Source organism: Euprymna scolopes, chromosome 19, assembly GCF_053919585.1.
Source record: "Euprymna scolopes isolate OS-2025 chromosome 19, ASM5391958v1, whole genome shotgun sequence".
NCBI lineage: Eukaryota > Metazoa > Mollusca > Cephalopoda > Sepiida > Sepiolidae > Euprymna > Euprymna scolopes.
In genome coordinates this window covers 124,408,879-124,432,094 of record NC_136500.1, presented here as the reverse complement: position 1 = coordinate 124,432,094, position 23,216 = coordinate 124,408,879, and the positions used below count along the sequence as shown (strand labels likewise).

The 23,216-nt window shown below is 33.7% G+C and overlaps 1 protein-coding gene across 2 annotated transcripts in view; it reads left to right on the top strand.

Annotated features, from left to right (window-relative positions):
* Nucleotides 1-23,216, top strand: part of LOC145239959 (zonadhesin-like) — a 242,675-nt gene that overhangs the window by 135,400 nt on the left and 84,059 nt on the right. For both annotated transcript variants that reach the window (XM_080103543.1, XM_080103544.1), the window contains 2 exons: nucleotides 6,947-7,057; nucleotides 11,673-11,783. In XM_080103543.1, the coding sequence (XP_079959669.1) occupies nucleotides 6,947-7,057; nucleotides 11,673-11,783 (222 nt within the window). The remainder of the gene's footprint in view (nucleotides 1-6,946; nucleotides 7,058-11,672; nucleotides 11,784-23,216) is intronic.

The following is a 23,216-nucleotide window of genomic DNA, read 5'->3' as shown; positions in this document are numbered from 1 at the left end:
TCTCGTCAGCATCAGACAAAGCCAAACTCTTTGTCAAGAACTTTGCAGCTAATTCTACCCTTTGCGACCAAGACCGCCAACCCCCAATATTTCTTCTTGTATCAGAAAACACGCTACGTGATATACGTATATCTGTACGTGATGTTGCCAAGCTAATCAAAAACCTTGATTCCAGTAAAGCAACTGGCCCTGATGGTATTCCAATTATAGTACTAAAAAAACTTCAACCTGAACTAGCGCCCATACTTACAAAACTGTTTAAACGTTGTCTTAAGGAGAATAGTTTCCCATCTCCCTGGAAAATCTCATCAGTATGCCCTGTATTTAAGAATTCAGGTGATCGCTCATCCCCCTCTCAGTACAGGCCAATAAGTCTCCTGTGCGTCATGAGTAAGTTGCTAGAATCTGTATTAAATACAGAAGTAATCAAACATCTCAACAAAAATAACCTTCTTAGTGACACTCAATATGGTTTCCGTTCTGCTAGATCTACAGCAGATGTCCTTACAGTTATATCGCATAGGATTAGCAAATCTCTCGACGGTGGCAATCTTTCTAGGGCAATTGCTCTTGACATATCTAAAGCCTTTGATAGGGTATGGCATAAAGGTTTACTTCATAAGATCGCTAGCTATGGTATAGCTGGAAAAGTCTTCTCAATTATTAAATCATTTCTTTCTGATAGATTCATAAGAGTAGTAGTTGAGGGGCAAAAATCAGAAGCTCACAGTATTAATGCCGGTGTCCCTCAGGGATCCATCCTGGGCCCAACTCTTTTCCTGATCTACATTAATGATCTTCCAAATCATATCCTTACATCATTTGTAGACATTTATGCTGACGACACTACCATTTATGGTACCACATCTAAGACAGTAAACGAGCAAGTTCTCTCCAATTCTCTCTCCTCTGATCTTGAGCACGTAGTACAATGGGGAAAGGAGTGGCTGGTTACTTTTAATGCATCTAAAACCAAGCTTCTCTCTTTACATCATCAACATTCTAATCCACATTTGTCATCAATTGAAATGAATGGCTCTCGTCTTCAGGAGGCCTCAAGTTTTGACAAGCTTCTGGGCTTGACCATTACTCCTGATCTTAAATGGAACACGTATATCAAATCTGTTGCCAAGGCCGCTGGAAAAATGGTGGGATCTTTCTATCGATCCAGTAGATATCTCACTGCTGATGCTATTCTCTATCTATATAAGAGCCAGGTACGTCCAAGGATGGAATACTGTTGCCACATCTGGGCAGGAGCTGCTAGAAAGGACTTGGCCTGCCTTGATAGAGTTCAAAATAGACTTCGTAGCCTCGTAGGAGATGTCCTTTTCTCCTCCTTGCAACCTCTATCTCACAGAAGAGATGTTGCGAGTTTGTCTCTGATGTATCGTTATTTTCATGGAAAGTGTTCAACTGAGCTTCAATTTATGGTCCCCCCTCGCCAAACTTTCACAAGAAACACTCGTCTAGCTGTAAACACTATCAATAATTTCCCCCACTCTTTATCTGTCCCTAAACCTAAACGTAGATTCCATGAACAAAGCTTCTTTCTTAGAACTGCACGCCTGTGGAATTGTCTTCCGTTTTCCTGCTTTCCGGCTGACTACAATATGGTTTTGTTCAAGTCTAAAGTAAATAAGTTCTTGATGAGCCGTTCCATATAAGTTATTAAATTTACCAAATTTTCATTACTAATGATTACTATATTGACCAATTTCTACTGTACACTCTTTAACCCTTATCCTTGAGTGGCCTCTGGGCCTTGATAATGTGGTAATGCCTTTGTAAAAAAAAAAAAAAAAAAAAAAAAAAAAAAATTTCTACTAAATATATATATATATATATATGTGTGTGTGTGTGTGTGTGTGCGTGTTTTATTCTTTATTACCGTTTTATCTGTTTGGTTACATGTTTCCGATGTTGGGCCGAGTTTACGATCTAACAGCCTCGTCAGACCTTACAGAAACAAAAAGGTTTCTGTAAGGTCTGACGAAGCTGTTAGATGGTTAACATGGTTCAACATCCGAAACATATGTAACCAAACAGATAAAACGGTAATAAAAACACATATTTGCTCTGCAATAGTATTGAGCACTCTCTTCAGGTTTTTACTAATTACCAGTTTTACCATATATATATATATATATATATATATATATATATATATATATATATCCACCAATATATAGTTCTGTGACTTCATTTCCCACTCCTATTGTTTTCATATATATATATATATATATATATATATATATATATATATATATATATATATATATATGAAAACAATAGGAATGGGAAATGAAGTCACAGAACTATATATATATACTCCTATTGTTTTCATATATATATATATATATATATATATATATATATATATATATATATATATATATATATATATATATGAAAACAATAGGAATGGGAAATGAAGTCACAGAACTATATATTGGTGGATATAGATTTGTATATTTATTTAATAAGGGAATACAATCGATTAGCTGGGGGATAGAAGGGACTCTTTATGCCAAGGCATTTCGAAGCCTAATGAAGAGTAGAGAAGATGCTAGGTAACATAGTGGGATGCAGCGTCTAGCGTTAGATTCATTAGGAACGCTCTTTTCCTCTAACGCTCTAAGCTATATATATATATATATATATATATATATATATATATATATATATATATATATATATATAGTAAGCAATTCCTATAACACAGGTATATTTCTATAGCATTCATGTTATTTTATTGATTGTATACTACGGCTTTCATGTGTTTCTTGAATTGTATAGATTGCCCAAACAACTTATCAGAGATCCATATAAATCCATCGGGAAAAAATACAATTTTATTTGAAAATAACCAAAGGTGGGAAAAGAAATAGGCCGTTGCAGCGTTTCAGAACCTCCCCGTTGTGGTACTCGTGTCCGCGCATCTGCGCTTTTGCTTGTAGACCAGATCAACGTTACGTCTATGGTCAGGTTATACTCTTTAATTGTATCCACCAGTGTGACGAGCCGCCTTCGTATTAACATCTCACCTGCTTCCTGTGTGATTAGTAATGCTCTTCCAGTCAATGTATCGGTTATGCCACATCCGACCCTTGCTGCCTCCACTCCCTTAATTTGAGTGCACAAACATCCGCCCCTGCCGTGTATGGGTCGACATGTTCATTAAGCTCACGGTAGTCCATGACAGGTCGGACCTTCTGTTTGATATCTTATAAGCCGACCATCAGGGGAATCAGTCCTCGGAAAGGCCCGAGCTCATCCTCTGGGTATGGAAGCAGCCAGCCAGTGTTGATCCAAGTCTGCAGTTCTTCTTCATACTTCCCCCTGAGCCTCATTGGAGAGGGGGTACTCTGACAGTCAGTTCCATAAGGATATTGGTAGTTGATTGCCAGACCACTTCCAACATGCTGTCTACGTGTTAGCTTCCCTGTCATACTCTGCATGAAAGTCCATCTCGTCCAGGGTAATCGCGACAAAAACACGTTTCTCATGTCGGGAGAACTCTATCTTGCGGGTGCAGTCCACAGTGATTCCACCCAGCTGTTTAATCAAATTCATCCCTAGAAGTAGTTCGTACCCAAGCAGCTTCCCATCCATCGCCGATGTTTGTGATGATGACGCTCACTCCGCAAGAGGCCAACGACCCTCCATCCATGGTTAGCACTGGAATTCTCTCCTTGTACCAAATGTCGCAACATGCCTTGCACACCAGGATCTAGGTGCACACAGTGTCTACACGGGCGAGCGAGGCATTCACGTCCATTAACGCGCACACTCACTGTGGACAGCGCCTTGTTCAGTGATGAGCTGGGGAGAAGACTGGCGCGGTAGCTTCCTCCCCTTTGCCGGTTTCCCGGACACGCACGGGCCAGGTGTCCCTGGTTTTTACACTTGTAGCACTGAGGCCCACTAAGCCTTCGAGTCAGTGAGCATGATGAGAAACAATCATGGGCCAAACTCTTGTAACTCTGCCCAATAAATGCGCACACATGGCCTTTGTCTGTTATTCCTCCCAACAGGACCGCAAGCTTCGTTAGTTCTGTCAGATAAACATCAACCGTCTCCCTGAATGTAACTTGCGTGCTATAAACTCCTGCCATGCAGCAACCGGATCTAGTGCAAACACTGTGTAGAGGGCGTTTTTGATGCAGGTGAAATCTGCCTTCTTTTCGTCCATTAGCTGCTGGTATACAGCATATACCCCCCCTCAGCGACACATTCTAGACGCATCACGCCGCTGAGCTGGCATATCAATTCTGCCTTTTCCACCCATTCTTGTACTGACTGCTCGGCGCTGCTGCCACCAAACAGTGGAATCAGTTTGGAATCGAATCCTGACGTCATGCCGAAAATACCTTGTTGCGATAGAATGTCCGTCACTCGTTCGAATGCACTGAGTAACCATCTGTCTTGTAACCTCACCTGTTCACCGTATGTATAGCAAAAACTCGCCCACTCCTCCAGGCGACCTGCTTTATTCACCCATGTGTATCTCGCGAGATCACATAAGACTGTTTCTGTCAAATATCGCAGACGCCATCTTGGTTTCTCTTTTTCCTGTCCAACGCGTATGACAGGCAGACACGTGGGCGCTTCACAGGTAGGCCGTTTGTATGTTCGTTTCTATTTTCCCCACAAACATCGTGTATATATGTTTCAGAATTAAAAAAAATTATTCTTCAGCACAGAAACTTCTTTATCGATGCTTTGTCAGTTCACAAAAACAAATAAAACAAAAGCATCGACTAAAATTGAGAAACTTTATTTTCTCATTCATGTTCGATTTTATGGTATAATATTTTCACCCAAGAGTCTAATGTATACATTTTTGAAAAGAGATTTCGTCACTGTTTAAAATACGCACATATCTATAATATAAAGCTGAGTGTGTGTGTTTGTGTGTGTGGTCATGAATAGGCTCCTATATGGTTGACTATTTAAAAAAAATGATTACATATAATGATAGAAGATGTAACGAGACACAGGAATGGGTATGTTTGATCTGGTAGAAGGGTGGTTCATTAAAATTGTGGGGTCTGCGTTCGCGCCTGGTCCACAAAGTATGGAAATAAAAAAATTAAAAATTAAAAAAAAACGTTTACAAGTGTTTTGGATATAGATGTACATAATAATACTTTGATAAGTATGGTTTAACTTAAATAGGGATGGTATAAAATTGTGGGGTCTGAATTCGCGCCTGACCTCCATTGAATGGAAATCGGCACAAACTTTAATAAAGACTTTTCATATCTATCTGCGTAAGTATACTTTGATAATTATGTTTCAGTTTGAAGAAATATGGTATAATAAAATTATGGGGTGTTCGTTCGCACCTGACCTCTATAGAATGGAAATATGTCACAAAGTTTAACAAGGTTTTTAATATAGATCCACAGAATATAGTGATAAGTGTTTCAGTGTGAACAGGTATGGTATAATAAATTATGGGGTTTATCTATTTTATTTTTACTTTTATCATATTTTGCTTTGGTTTTGATACTCCCAAATTCGAAGCTATCTCTTTACAACCCTTCCTTTTCATAACCTATCATACTTTCATTTTCTGTAGGCTGTTTTTGAACCCAGTCAACGGCGGGTACTTTTGCTATTAAAAGTTCCATCAATGTTGTTTTAAATGAATAAGTCTTTATTTATTCCGAAAAGATAGTAATCTTAACAGTCAATTTATAATGCTGTTAAAATTCTATCCTCAGTAATGTTTGTTTAATATACTAAAAGATAAATATGTCTCCTATTTCATATCATAAGTTCTTTAACGTAAGGAGCTTATAGTTAGTTAGCTTCCTGTGGGAGTAGAGAAGATTTTCAACTGTAAAATTAAAACATCGAAGCATATAAAAATGGAACGAGACAAGTACATCTAAACATACAATTGAGCAGTGATTTTTGAAGAGTTCTGCCATCACGTTATAGTCAAATATATTTATAGACGGTTATTTAAAAATATTTCGAGAAATTATAATATCATACAATATAAAATATACTTTTATTGCGGACTATTATCATCATCTTTTTCTTAATTAATTTCGGCCAACTATTCCTCTGGCCTTCGTCAGGTGGTAACCACGACGGATAGGAACTCTGAATCTCTTAACTGCATTCACTGCCTTCCGTAGTTGTCGTCGTCTAGCCACGTTTTGGCCAAGTAAGACTCTGGCCGGATTTGGGTAGGATTGAAACCGCTATCTTCAGACAACTCTCACCTGGAACTGTAGAGATTCAACGTCTCTATTAACTGCGCCACGGGCCCCGAAGATTGAATTTTTTAGTCTTATAAATTCATATTTATTATCTGATCTTCCATGGTCGGATCCGTACCGAATGGTATATATCATTTTAATTGGAATTTATTGAGATGAGTGTTATTAATTAGTTTCAATCCTACCCTAATACTCATCTCAACGAATTCCAATTAAAATGATATATACCATTCCATACCACCTGACGAAGGCCAGAGGAATAGTTGGCCGAAACATCGTGAAACAACTAAGAAAAGATGAGGGTTATAATCCGCAATAAATAAAATTAATAAATAATACTCATCTCAATGAATTCCAATTAAATTATAAAATACATTTTGTTTGCCTTTTCTGCATTCACGATTAATGTTATTTTTCAGAAGAAACTATGTACCATTTATAAAAATATATTGTTTTTTATAAACTTTGACTATATATGATTTTAAAAAAGTGATTCTCCCCGTTTAGGTAGCTTGGAACTTTTGAATCCAACTATTTAATCTAAAAATCAATTATGTAATAATTTTGTAATCTACTGAGTTATAATATCTTAGTCGTATTTGCCTTAATGTCGCTATTATTTGACTATAATCTCCCTGCAATAGCTTATGATAGAACTGAGATAGTAGTATATGTATTTTTATTTGTGTTTGTGTGTTACTTTTTAGGGAATATGTGCGTGCGTAATCCGTGTAGAGGTATGGGCACCTGCAATACCGTTGACGGAACTTTTAAATGCACTTGTAAAAATGGATATATGGGCAAGACGTGTGAGAAAGGTAAGTCGTGTTTTTATAATTTTTTGTTTTTAATGAAATAATGTAATTAATTTGGGCATATACAAATGCTTTATTTTTTAATTACTTAATGATGTATTTTTAGAATTACCGCTATTGTATATTGCACATTATCAATGATTCTAATTCTATAATTAGTTCGTATTGCATTATTTATCACATTACCATGACAATTACAATATAAAAAAGAGCCAGGTACGTCCAAGGATGGAGTACTGCTGCCACATCTGGGCAGGAGCTTCTAGAAAGGACTTATCCTGCCTTGATAGAGTTCAGAATAGACTTCGTAGCCTTGTGGGGGATGTCCTTTTCTCTTCCCTGCAACCTCTTTCTCACAGAAGAGATGTTGCGAGTTTGTCTCTGCTTTATCGTTATTTTCATGGCAGGTGCTCGGCTGAGCTCCATTCTATGGTCTCCCCTCGCCAAACTTTCACAAGAAACACCCGTCTAGCAGAAAACACTATCACTAATTTCCCCCACTCTTTATCTGTGCCTAAATCTAAGCGTAGCTTCCATGAGCAAAGCTTCTTTCTTAGAACTGCACGCCTGTGGAATTGTCTTCCGTTTTTCTGCTTTCCAGCTGACTACAATATGGTTGCTTTCAAGCCTAACGTTAACAAGTTTTTGATGAGCTGCTCTATATAAGTTAACAAATTTACCGAATCTTCATTACTAACGATTACTATATTGTCCAATTGCTACTGTACACTCTTTAACCCTTATCCTCGAGTGGCCTCCTGGCCTTGATAAGTGGGGATGCCTTTGTAAGAAAAAACCCTAATTATTTCATTATGTATTTTCATCAAATTAAATCTATATATTTACACCATTACGCACTTTTCATAATTATTTCTATATAAATATTCATTTTGTATATTTCATAATTATTGCTATATGATTATTAATTGCGTTTTCTAAATAAGTACATCTATATAATTCTTAATATAGTATTCACAATTCTATCTACTTTGATGAGTTTTATGATTCAAACTCTTATTGTCATCATTGATTTTCCTTCTTTTAACTCTGAATTTAAATTTGAGAGAAAAACGCCAACATACGGTGGGTGCAATGAGTATCCGATACAAAGTTGGGTGCTTTTTAAACCTTGTATGTATATATATATTAATACAGATAGATATTGTATATATATATGCGTGTGTGTGCATGTACATATATTGTCCCATTTTAATGCGTCTTATATTGTATACACACACACACACACACACACATATATATATATATATATATATATATATATATATATATATATATATATATATATATATATATATATATATATGAATATGTTGAATATGAAAATTAGTGGCTACACATATGCAAATATGTTTCAGTGACCACCCTGCCAGGGAAAATAACATCATCAGGCCAAGAATATATCCCTATTTGTAAGATATTTTTGGCCTGATGATGTGATTTTCCCTAGCAGGGTGGTCACTGAAACATATTTGCATATGTGTAGCCACTAATTTTCATATTCAACATATTCATATTGCTCTGTCTAAACATTGAGCACTCTTTGATAGACACATTGTGTTTTTTGTTTTTGTTTAAATAACTAAACAACACTACCAATAATATATGTATATATATATGTATATATATATGTATATATATATATATATATATATATATATATATATATTGTCTTATTTTAATGCATCTTTTTCATTTGAGATACTTGAAATCCCGATATAAAATGCCAGTTAAAGAATAAACGAATAAAGAAAAATGACAAACTAATAAAATAATATAACTATCAAACGTATCTAACATTATGACGAAATCCACCCGGATGCATGGAAAACTAAAGCAAAGCTATTTATCACATTATTAGAATAAAAAAGAAAGGCTATTTTTCGTATTATTTATTATTTATTACGAATTATTTATTTGTACTTGTGGCGGCATTAACCTGGAGTATATTGAGCCGACTCCAAATGAATTCACCGCATCACGAATAATGGCAGTCGACCTAGGTCTGTCCACAGTGTGCTCTTGTGCATACTTCAGCCATTTGCGATTCCATTATCGCACACATAAGTCAAAAGGGTCGACCATAACTTTGATCGTAGCTTTGACTTATGCGAGCCCTGTCTTTAGTTAATCACTGATCTTGCGCCACCTAAGTAGCAGTGTTGGTGCTATTGCCTTATAAATCAGACCGATTAGTGGAGATGATGTGTCGTAACCATCGAAGCCTCCTGATAATAAGTTCTTCTTCAAGTTTAGGAATGTTGCATCGTGCGTGAACTCTTCAAGGCAGAAATTGTCACCGTGTGGATTATTTCAAATTTAATGAACCAAAACCATAAAGATCAGCATTAATTTACCAACGAATTAAAATCACTTGTATAAGGTCTTCCAATAACTGGGACAAAAGTTAACCGTAAATAAAACAGTGATATTGTTGAAAATTTATTGGTTTCTCTATTTCATAGTGATATATAATTCATGGCAATTATGTTTTAAAAATTATATCGTCCAAATGTTCGTCAACGCTTCGTGGCACACCTCCATTCAATGGTCAAAATTTTGATAACATCTCTGTGTAATTGGTTATCGATCTCACCAATATTCCTTGTTATACCATCTTTCAGCTCTTGAATTGTTGTTGGTTTGTTGGCATAGAGTTTACAAGGAAATAATCTGAAGGCGTTAAGTCGTATGATCATGGTGCCCAATTGACTTCGCTGTTTCGAGAGATGATACGACCTGGAACTTCGCATTCAGTAAAATCATTGTCACATTGTGTGGTATTTGGCGCCGTCCTGTTGGAATTACAAATATTCAACATCTATAGTATTCAGTTTAGGCCATAAAAAGTTGACTATCATGGCACGGTATCGCCTGTCACAATAACAGAATTGCCGGCATCTTTTTCGAAGAAATACAGCCTTATGATTCTGCTAGCAAAAAATGCACACCAAACGGTGACCTTCTGTGGATGTAGTAGCTGTTCAACAATCGCCCTTTGATTTTCAGCAGTCAAATGCGATAACTCTGCTTGTTATCGAATCCGATTGGTATGTAGTGTGCGAAATGCATTCGTATTTGATCGTCCATTTTCGTAATAAGCTTTAGCAACTTTAACACTCTTAAGGCTGTTCGAGTGTTAATTTTCTTATGGTCAAAATTGCCAAAGAATGAAATTATTGAATCTGAAAGAATGTAAAAAAAAAAATAAATAATAAATAAGTTAACACCTTAACATAATTCAAATTTAACATCTATTCAAGTTATTGAAACACCTTATATATCAGCATCATTATAGTTTTTTTTTATCTGAAATATTATTTTCTTAGATTTAAAATTGTAACATAACATTATAGACCTACTAATGATAAAATATGAAACAGAAAGTTTATAGAAGTAGTTGCGCATTTGTACACTTTTTTCATAGTAAATAAACATATTGTACATTAGGATCCTGCAGTCTGAATTTTCAGTGTGTCCATGAAACTACAAGTATCGATCACAATTGAACTAATGTACAATGTTATCTATATATCTATAAAAGTGAACGTGTCTGTCTGTCTGTCTGTCTGTGTACATTTCCCTACGCAATAACTCTGTCAATTTTTAGTCTATAGACTCGAAATTTGAAATACCGGGTACTGAGATTTGGGGAAATCGATGTGACGGGTGTCAGCCAGAAATTTTGCTTTTAAGGGGTCAAATTTCAACGATTTGACCTTTAAGAACTCTACCAAACTCCTCCGACAATTTTGGGTCTAGACACTTGAAATTTTAGATATAGGTTCCTTGAACCTGGATCTAACTTAATAAAGTGATTTGAGCCCGAAACTATAAATTTTAAGGGGTCATAATAGGGGTCAAATTAAAAAAAAATGACTTTTTTTTGTTTTGCTAAGCGTACACCTCAAAACACCCGGGCAAAGCCGGGCTAAAATGCTAGTTGAAATATAAAATATTTCAATAAAGAAAGAATGTTTGAAACAAACATGCTTGAAATTTAGTTTGGCAAAATAAATAAAGGATTTTTTAATGTAAATTAAACAAAAAATTCAAATTTAACATCTGCTCAAGCTATTGAAACACCCGATATATATCAGCATTTTTATAGTTTTTTTTATCTTAAATATTATTTCCTTAGATTTAAAATTGTAACATTACATTATAGACCCATTTAATTTGTGCACAATCTTATAGATTTTTGTCTCCTTAATCATTCTTTTCATAAGGCCATTCACTCGGATAATTAAAAAATATAATATAAATAATATAAATAAAAAAAATCCTCAGCTCAAGGAATATTAAGATCCCCAAATAAACATTTTATCATAGAATATATAAAACGGAATGTCACTACTTTTTTGTGGCATTTGCATATAATACATCGAATAACTTAAAGAGAAAATATAACTTTTATAACTGCAATATCCAGACCAATCGTTTTCCTTGGCTGTTTTTGAATTTTAACTCTGGAGTAAATGAAATTATATGAATTCTTAAACTCTTCTAAATTAAACAACGCATATAATTTTTATATCGTTTACACAAATCAAATGTATACATATATGTGTATATATTTGTTTTTGTTTTTTTTTTACAGATGATCCGTGTTTCAACAATCCTTGTACAAATGGTGGTAGTTGCAAACGCACTAAAACAGGATACAAGTGTATTTGCAAGCTCGGTAATAAAGGGGATAAATGTCAATTTTGTAAGTTGTATTTGCGTATTGTTTAAAATTGTTATTCACGCCAAATAAGGCAAATTAGCCCTGAGACGTAAAGGGTTACTGTAAGAAGGATGCCATATCTATGAGAGCATTGTAAGTTGTGAGTTGTGCGGTGAAATATTTGTTCACATTACATTTACATATCTGCATGTTGGCAATGTCAAGGAACCTGATAGGTCCTGAACTGTCATCTAGGCTTCAACCTCTGTCCCATCGACGAGATGTTGCATCCCTCTGCCTGTTCTACAAATACTTTAATGGTGAATGCTCTGAAGGACTGCAAACACTTGTACCTCCCCGACGTAACTACCCCCGACAAACCCGACAAGCTACTAAGTCTCATCCCTTTACAGTAGAGATCCCTAGGTGCAAGAAAGCCTTTTACTCCAATAGTTTCTTCCCCAGAACTGCGGGTCTTTGGAACTCCCTTCCGGGATTCTGCTTTCCCAACTGCAATGATATGCAGAAGTTCAAGTGTAATGTTAACAAACATCTTTCTACTCTTCTCCCTTCATAATGACCCCGCTAATTTAGTCCCTAATAGTAGCCCCCTGCTTCAAAGTGGCACTGTGCCTTGTTTGGGGTGAAAATTGAATAATAAAAAAATTAAAAAAAAAAGCATGGAGGCTCAAAAAGCAAAAAGTTTGAGGAAATAAGTTTATTAGAGTAGAAATTCTTCGATCGTCTGTAGTACATTTTTGCGTCTTAACAAATAAATCTACATTTTTGTGAAAGTAGAGTCGAAATAGACGTAAGGTTAGAGTTAGGGTTAGGGTTAGGGTTAGGATTAATTTACTATTTACCTTCACCCAGACATTCACTATACCAGTAAAATAAAGAGGGGAATATTTTGCTTTGAAAATAAGATTCGTAATCCATACAGAGAATAATGCTAGCCAATTATACTAATATAGTGTTTTGTGGAAAAATTTTTGTTTTTACTAACATTTCGCTAATAATTGCATTAATGTGCGGAGATTTTGTTTATTTCATCATTATTATCTGCAAAAAAGGATATCGTTAATATAACGTGCATTTATATCAGTTTAATAAATCTAATTTATAAAACTCACTTTGTCTTTTATTTTGTCTACAGTTTTTAGAATTGCATCTCCACCGAAACGAAAGATCGCAGAGCAGTGTGAGGCAGGTCAAATGATTGCATATTTTGTGGACCTTTCTTTTGTGAGTTTTAGCCAGTAAAAATAGCTACTAAGAAGTTAAAATTGAAAAATAAATGGAAACTTGGCAGACGTAAGTCGACATAACGTGCTATTTAAAGTAGTATTGGATAAATGACGTAACGTGCTATTTAAAGTAGTATTTGATAAATAACGTAACGCGCTATTTAAAGAGTATTTGATAAATAACGTAACGTGATATTTAAAATAATATTTGATAAATAACGTAACGTGCTATTTAAAGTAGTATTTGATAAATGACGTAACGTGCTATTTAAAGTAGTATTTGATAAATGACATAACGTGCTATTTAAAGTAGTATTTGATTAATGACGTAACGTGCTATTTAAAGTAGTATTTGATAAATGACGTAACGTGCTATTTAAAGTAGTATTTGGTAAATGACATAACGTGCTATTTAAAGTAGTATTTGGTAAATGACATAACGTGCTATTTAAAGTAGTATTTGATAAATGATGTAACGTGCTATTTAAAGTAGTATTTGATAAATGACGTAACGTGCTATTTAAAGTAGTATTTGATAAATGACATAACGTGCTATTTAAAGTAGTATTTGGTAAATGACGTAACGTGCTATTTAAAGTAGTATTTGACTATAAGAAAGCATATGATAGAATCCCACAAGTATGGATAATAGAATGCCTGAGAATGTACAAAATACCAGGTAATATAACTAATCTGATAGCAAATGCAATGAAAACATGGGGACTTGAACTGGCAACTGATGAACAACGCATAACTTAAATCAAAATAAAAAGGCATATTCTAAGGTGATTACTTATCACTATTACTTTTCATTATAGCCATGATTCCTTTGAACAACATCCTAAGAAAATGACAAGCCGGATACAAGTTCACTAACACAGAAGAAAGAATGAACAACCTTATGTACATGGATGACCTGAAACTGTTTACAAAAACACAGATAGAACTAGATGCACTAATAAACCTGACCAGAAGATTTAGCCAGGATATCCAAATGGAATTCGGTACGGAAAAATGTGCAGTGCTGACATGAGGACAGGAAAACTAGAATCAACAATAGGTATAGTACTTGTCATTTAAACAGAAATTAGGGCACTAGGTAAACATAGTAGCTACAAATACTTGTGAGTGCTGGTAGCAGACGCCATCAAAGCAACAGAAATTAAAGAGAAAATAGGAAAAAAATGCCCCAGAAGAACAAGAAAACTAAACTATAAAAAAAATAATAAACACGCCACTGAACCAAAGAAGAACTTAGGAATATCGACCAGAAAACCGAAACACTCATGCCGATGCACAAGGCACTACACACGAAAGATGATGCTGACCGACTATACGTGAAAAGGAAGGATGGAGGAAGAAGGCTGGTCTGTATAGAAGACTGTGTCAATAACAAAAAAAAGATACATAATGTAGGACACCGAAACAATAATCACCGCAGTAAGAGACACAGAAGAAACAAATAAGATATAGAAAAAGAGACGAGGAATAAGGCGAGAAAAGAAAAATAAGAAGAGAAACTGCTACATGAACGATTCGTAAGGATGACAAAAGAAGAGGCCAACGAAAATACTTGGAAATGACTACAAAAAGGAAACCTAAACACGAGAACTGAATCACTAATAACAGCTGGACAAGATAACGCATTTAGAACCAACCATGTCAAAGCAAGGATCAACAAGACACAAGAAAACAGCAAATGCAGACTCTGCAGACAAAAAGACGAAACAGTAAACCACATATTAAGCGAATGCAGCAAACTAGCCCAAAATAGAATATAAAAATAGACACAATCAAGTTGGAAAGCCAGTACATTGGTAATTATGCAAACAATTACATCTTGAAAATACAAAAATGGTACAACAAAAATCAGCAGCAGTACTGGAAAATGAGTCACAAGATCCTATGGTACATGGACATACAAACGGATAAACCTATCCAAGCCAGAAGACCGGATGTCATAATAGTTAACAAAGAAGGAAAAGTCTTTCCAGACTGTAGATTCTGCCGTTCCAGCAGACCACAGAGTGAAGATCAGAGAAACCAAGAAACAGAGCAAATGCATGGAACTGGCCAGAGAGCTCAAAGGGATCTGAAAAATGAAGAAAGTAAAAATAACAGAACTAATAGTAGGAACGCTAGGAACGATACAGAAAAACTTTGAAAAAAGAATGGGAGAGATTGGAATCAGAGGGATGACCGAGAAGATACAACGAATTTCAATAATGAAAACTGTAGAAATATTAAGGAAAACCCTTGAAGGTGGAGACCAACACCACACATAAACTAAACACAGACTGTACACAGAAACGGCTGTAGATGCAAAACACAATGAACGTCGCATAGAATTGTGAAACTGAAACTGTATAATTGTAAGATACCGCCCCCTCTTTTTTGTGAGTGTCACCATAAACGGGCACCACACCAAATCATGAAGGTCAAAGAGGATGGAAAGATCAAGGAGAGAAAGCACTAATTCGACCTCCACTGGATGAGTGCAAAAAGGGGGAGGCTTATTGCCACCCAAATTCCAGTGAAGACCAATGGTCGCCGCTGACGAGAAATCAATGCTTAGCAGCTGTTTGTAATAAAGCAAATTCTTTTGCAAAGGTTATCAAAAGAAAAGGAGAGTACTGGAAATCTAGAAAGACTTCTTGTCACTCAGATTACAGGGAACACCACAAGTTGTCCGCAAAGAGCAATCTTTGATGAAGTCTTTGTGTGACTATTGCAAGTGAGTAAATAAGATACTTTACATAATTTGTTCTGAGCGCTTTTGTGCATTATAATTCTCATTATTTTTTCTACAAGGAAAAACATCAAATCTGTTTGACTGAAACATTACACACATTGCTTTTCTCATGGCCAGTTGTATGTTCGTTGCTAACACCGTGAAAGTCATAAAACCGTCTACATTTACAAATTTTTAGAGGTGACCCCTCAATTTGAGACTCTTCAAAATAAATACTACAGGTACATTTACCAGTGTCCTGATGTGCACTGCTGAAAATTGAATTTAACTCATTTAAGCTATAGAATATATTACTTATGTAAGCATTTAGATATATTGTACAATAAATAAGTAAAACAAAGAGAATGTTAACGGTTTTCAGATATGCAATAAGATATAAAATAGAAATAGCGATTCTTACATCATATATTGAAGGAACAATTACTAGAAGATAGAAGTATTAATGAAAAAAGCGATAAAGGCTACTACTGAGACTTCTATAAAATAAAACGCACCTACTGCTCTTACCTCATTGGAAATACAAAACAGGGCATGAATAATGTTATCGTTGTTAATCTAATATACTAATAATATCTGAGTTGAGAATATTCAAATACAATCAGACAACGTCTGGTATAAATCTATGTACTTACTCAGTCGTTAGAGTTTCGACTTCAACAGTATTTATGGGTAATCTGGCAAATTATATTGTTGGATAAAATAGTTTACAAAAAGTGCCTGTGTTTCCTACACAGAATAATTGTTAATTCATCCCTTTGATATTTTTATTTAGTTTATCTACTAATATATGTTTCCGCATGTTTATTCATTTCTTTCCTGTCATCCTGATGTATCTTAGTGAGTTTTAATGTTGTTCTCGAATTACATTGTGAACTTTTATGCCCAATTATGTTCCTATCTAAGAAAGTTGTTATTCAGCATCGCCAATCATGCAGAAAACCACATCGATAACAGATTATGTGGAGACTTATTTTTATTTTCAGTGAATTTAATTTTTTGTCTGCAGGCGACATGTTTTTTTTTTTATTTGTACTAGATAATAAGGTTTGGTTTATTATTTACCAATCTTATGTACGCGATGCAGGATTCTTTTATGCTCTTCGAATCCTTTTTAATTAAATTTGTCTTCTTAGTTTACGTAACACTTTTTATTGAAATTCAACCATATATGACATCCATCGATTTGAGCAAAAGAGGAAATGATAACATGATATTAGTAATTACGCAACACTACTATAAGTCCACGGTGTAGTATTTTCAACGGCATATATTAGGGTTTCTTTTACAACCTTAAAGTCACATTTTAATAACCATCGCCAGGTTTCTTTACTTGCCCACTGCTTGCAGTAGTTCTCTACTTAATTTACGATGTATTTTTCTCGATCCATTTATCTCTCGTTTTTTGTTCTTTTATTGCCCTATGAATATCCAATGTGATATTCTGGTTGAAGCAAGAAGACCAGATTTATTCTTGTTGGAAAGAGGAACAAAAGACACTAATCATTGTGTGTGTGTGTGTGTGTGTGTGTGTGTGTGTGTGTTCACATTTCCCTAACAAATAACTCAATTTTCGGTCTACAACAGTGGCGGCTCATGCCTGAGATTAGTGGGGGTACTGCTTCAAAAATTTGACGTATTTTTTTAATATCGTGTAAAGGAATTCGAATATACAAATCCATATTTAATCAAATAATAAACAAACATTCAAATAAATATTCAAATATATAACAAAGACAAATAATCAATCAGAAATGGATAATACGCAAAAACTTTTTTATTAAAAAGATTTTTTTAAATTATGTACACTTTACAGAATAAAAATAATATATATATTTATTCCTTTTAAACTTTTCAGATTAAATAAAAGTTTGCGTTTTTTTTTTTTTTTTTTTTTTTGCAAACAAACGAAAAACATTTTTTAAAATAACTTATTTTTTATAAAAACAAAAAAGAAAAACTTTGAAATTTACCTGCCTCCCTACTAGGGTTAATTTAGGAGTTTACTATTTGAAAATAGCGTTTTATTTAATAACAGTTTTATTTACAAAATTTATTTTTAAAGATGTATTTATAACAAAACGTATTTGTAAATAAAATGCAAAATAAAAAGTTTACATTTTTATATAGTGAGCAAACAAACAAAAATATTTAAAGATACAAAATTTTATTTACAAATCTTTTAACAACCTGCTTTTTATATAAAAAGAAAAACTTGGTTATTCACTGACCTTCCCATGCTGGTAAAGATCGACATAAAGTGGAGATTTATTATAAGAAAATAGGATGTCATATATAAGCATTATAAAACATCGAATTTTAATGTAGCTTTCTTCCCCAAAAAACAAAAAAAAATTAAAATTGTCTCAGTCCAGAAGGATTTCTAATTACTTCTTTTTAATGCGTATTATCTGACCCATCTACTAACAAATTCAATGTAAAGTTTAAAAATGCATAATTATAAAAAACTGTGGGTTTTTTTTTACTTACAAACACATTTTAATTTAAAAAATCTTGTGTAAAAAATCCATTTTTCAAAGTGTAAAACTTCTAACATTGTCCTTGTCGGAGGCAAATAAATGCTAATTTTTTTTATATCTAAAACATACACGTTAAAAAGATTTCTAACTAAAATGTATTTTCAACATAAACTGTTTCTTCGCTTTTTTGCTTCTAGGAAAAAATGTAAACAGTTTTTTTTTTGTAAAGTTTAGTTGTTGCAAAATAAATAGCATTTAAAACTACTTTAAAGAAACAAACAAAAAGGCAGATAGATGGAAAAGTAACTTTATTTTTATGGTAAGATTTATTTATTGTATATTTGGTTTTTACCCTTGGCCGCGTGTTAGCTTCACTGCTTAATTCCCGAATACTTTTAATAAATAAAAATAAACAGTTTCTGCATATTATATATTTCCGTCTGCTACCGACATAAATCGCAACGCTAAAAGTGTGCGTATAAAAAAAAATAGCACAATATTTTATGCACAAGAACACGTTATGTGCAGATTTTAATAATAATTTTAAAAAATATAAGTAAACTTTTTTTTTTTAATAACAATGTTATCATATCTATACAGGCGCACACTCTAAGCAAACAACGAATTTCACGACACGGAGCTGCGCCAAGCGACAGTTCCTCAAGAGGCTTTTATCGGCTGCCTAAAGCGTCTAATCCGCGCATGCGTACAAGAGAATTTCATTAAGAAAGTGTAACTGTGAATTTCACAGCTCCAAGCAAGTTTTATTTTTGTTATTATATGAATTTGGAGATACCGACATTAAAGTTAATGATTTTATAATGTACACATAGAAAAAATAAAATAATAATAATAATAATAATAATAATAATAATAATAATAATAATAATAATAATAAACAAACGCATTATTTTTAATTTTATCATTAATATTGTGTAGAAATAACTTGGGGTGCTGCAGTCCCACAGCTCCATGCACGAGCCGCCACTGGTCTACAGACTATATAGCTTTTGACAAAAGGGTTGTTGAGATTTGGGAAAATCTTTTTAATTGATTTTCGGCCAGACATTTGAGATTTGACCTTTGAGAACTCTACCAAACTCCTCCGCCAATTTTGGGTATAAACACTTGAAATTTTAAATGTAGGTTATTTGGATATGGATCAAACTTTATACTTTGATTTGAGCAAGGAGACCAGATTTATTCTTGTTGGAAAAAAAACAGAACACAAGACAATAATCATTGATATACCAGTGCGATGTGAATGTGGGAGAAAATAAAAGAAAGGCGAAAAGTACCAAGACTTGAAAAGGGAGATAAAAATGATTGTGAAAGTTGAAGAAATCATAAGTTGTATTTAAATGAAAAGTAGATTTAAAAAAAATGAGATTGCAATGTGAAAGTACCTTAGAAGAATGCCTTTTTGGAAGCCCCCAGAACTTGCTAGGAGACTGAGAAGATGCTGATAACCTATTATCATTTATTATGATCCACCGATCAGCATAAAATCGGCAATAACAACAACAACACACAAAATGTGACAACAGAAACATTAATGATAATAATAGATGGATAATCTCTCTCTCTCTCTCTCTCTCTCTCTATATATATATATATATATATATATATATATATATATATATATATATATATATATATATATATATATATATACTAGCTGTACCCGGCCACGCGTTGCTGTGGCTCAGTTTGTTAAAATGGAACACATATGAAAGTAGAAAAAAGTTTGATTCTTTTTTTCAAGAGAATGTACAAATTATTTATTTTTTTTAACAGAATGTTAAGAAAATAAACAGAAAAATACTTCCATCATTAATTATGCAAAAAAATAAATAAAATGTTGATTTAGTGTTCCAATATGCTTATAAATTACGATAAAACTTGCTGAGTATGCACTGTTTTACGGTTGTTGTACAAATGGAATGGAAACTTAAATTTCGCTTCATTTTAATCTTTCTTAATTTTTTAATTGTGCCCCTCCCCAAACGAATATAATCAAAACAGTAACATTCAACAATTGTACTTTATGTATATAAAAACACAAAATGGGTGTTTCTTTACTGTACACATAGATTCGAAAAAGTTGTCAAAAAACAAATATATAACAAATAAATGTTATCAAAGGCCAGATAATTTACTTTTCTGCCAAACTGGATATATTTTTCGTGTTTTTATTCAATGTAACATATTTATTCAGCTCGAAAAACATACAGTGTTTACCGATGTATTCGAAAATTCAAGATGGCGTCTCACACTCTCTTTAACACTGTAAGTATGGAAAAAGGTGTTATAAATAAAAAACTATACAAAATACTATTAAAAACCCGCCGAATATATGTCAACCTATGTCACGGTAACATATATTGAGCGAGTTTTTAACAGTATTTTATCCAGTTTTTTATTTATAACATCTTTTCCCACACTTACCGTGTTAAAGAGAGAATCAGACGCCATCTTGAATGTTCCAATACATCGGTAAACACTGTATGGTTTTCGAGCTGAATAAACATGTTACATTGAATAAAAACACGAAAAATATATCCAGTTTGGTAGAAAAGTAACTTATCTTGCCTTTGATAACATTTATTTGTTATATATTTCTTTTTGGACAACTTTTTCGAATCTATGTGTACAGTAATACAAACCCCACAAAATATTTATTAAAAAAAAAAAATTTAAAAAAAAAGTTTATAGCGAAAGGGAAATAATTCCATTTTTAAACGAAAAAGTCAGTTTACCTAACTTACTGTATTAATGCTATTTTTTTAAGCAAGAAAAAAAAAGGTAAATATCCAGATACGTTACTACAGAACACCGACCACTCTAATTTGTTTTTTATAGGTAATTGAGGTCGCTGACAACGAATCTGATAGTCAAACTTGGGGCAAATTTACCGTTTGCATGGTATTTACCCCTGAACCCAGGAACTTCTTTCAACCATTTTGCAGCATCCGTTTATGCTACGCGCATGCACGCTGTAGCATAAACGACGGCTTCACCAAGCAAACTATGTTGGGGGAGGGGATTTTTTTTCCAGGACATAGAATTTTCTAATTTTCAAAAATACATTATAGCGCTTTTTGGGTGGAAAATTTGAAATTAGCTGAAAAAGAAATAAAATAAGAAAAGGAAAGCACACCAAGTTGGAGTAGGGGGGGGGGGGTAATTAATCTGTTTTTTTTTACCTGGAACATCGAATTTTCAAATTTTCCGTAAGTAACGCACCGACATTTACCAATTAGAACACGATTTAACATTTTCCGAAGATTATCTACTGTACACTCTTTAACCCTTATCCTTGAGTGGCCTCTGGGCCTGGATAATGTGGTGGTGCCTTTGTAAAAAAAAGAAAAAAAAAAAAAAGATTTTACTTTGTACATTGGGGGCGCGAGCGGCGGGGGGGGGGTGTAGCGGATGTGATGTTGGCGCGCGCACGCCCCAACATCACATCCCCCCCAAACAAATTAGAGTGGTCGGTGTTCTGTAGTAGCGTATCTGGATATTTACCAAAAAAAATATATTTAGGTTTGGCTATAAATTCCTAAACTCATTTCACCTTAAATAATTTAGGTGACTGAAATAGGAATCTAATTGAATCTTTAATTTCCTGAATAGTATCCGATAATTCATTTTTCTTCGAGTTATATCGAATAAATTAGTACGGACTTTAGGGGCTTTTTTCGTAATGCTACTGTAAAAATTATTTTTTATTTTTACAAATTACGATGCTTTAAAAAAAGCAAAAATAAATTCTTGCGTTTTTTATTTACTACTGAAAACCATAACTTTAGTAAAGGTATTTTTTGTTTAAACAAAATAAAACATTTTCACCAAGAGTTGAGTAAAAATAATTAGTTCATTATATTCTGCGATCATTATTTGAAAAATACTGCAATTTTCATTAAAATTCGTTAATTTCCTGATTTTTGGTGAATTTTTAAGTAAAGGGAGGAATCAAAATGTGTATATACTTTGAGCGTCGGCATTCATTTTGCGACCACGTGTGGTTAATTTAAATTAAAGTTCAATCACATGGTTACATTATCAATAAACCCATTGAAAATTTACCAGATTGTAAACACATTCTGTTTACATTAAGCCTGTGGTGTTTTTTTAGTGATGCAATGTTGTCAACTGAGATTTAAAAAAAAACCCGCGAGATCAGGAGAAAGAAATGTCCAGAAAATCGCTAGCCAGTTTGGCAGAAAAGTAACTTATCTTGCCTTTGATAACATTTATTTGTTATATATTTGTTCTTTGACAACTTTTTCGAATCTATGTGTACAGTAATACAAACCCGTGTACAGTAATACAAACCCCTTCGGGGAGATTGGAATGCCCCCCCACCTAAAATGTACTTGGAAAAATCGCTTTTATAGTGAGATTTAAGAATGGTTAATTCAAAAAAAGGTGAAAAACAAAACAAATAATCAATAAATAATTGTTACCAAAGGCAATAAATGCTACTTTTTTTTACTTACCTGAATGAGTTTATTTTATGTTTTAAAGTATTTTCAAGCAATCTAATGCGGGTGTCTCTGGGTGCCAAATACCTCCAGATTTTCTAGAATTTCCCGTTAGATTGTAAACGAAATCTTCAGATCTAGCAGGAAAACCGCTAAATTGTAACACTGGTCACGTGACAGGAAGCGGTAATAAATAATTGTCCCTAAATAAAAAAAATCGCCTCTCGGTAAAAAGAAATCAACCTATTTATCATAGAAAAATTAAGTATAATGTTATAATTAAAAAGGAATATATAAAAACACACATGGATATAGTAAACATATTATACCAAAACGTGGAAGCCATCCGTCCAGTGGTTTTTTAGACAATTAACTCCGAACGAACCAACATTTACATTTTTATATATATATATATATATATATATATATATAAACTGAACATGTCTGTGTGTGTGTCTGTGTGTGTGTATGTGTACATTTTCCTTCGCAATAACTATGTTAATTTTTAGTCT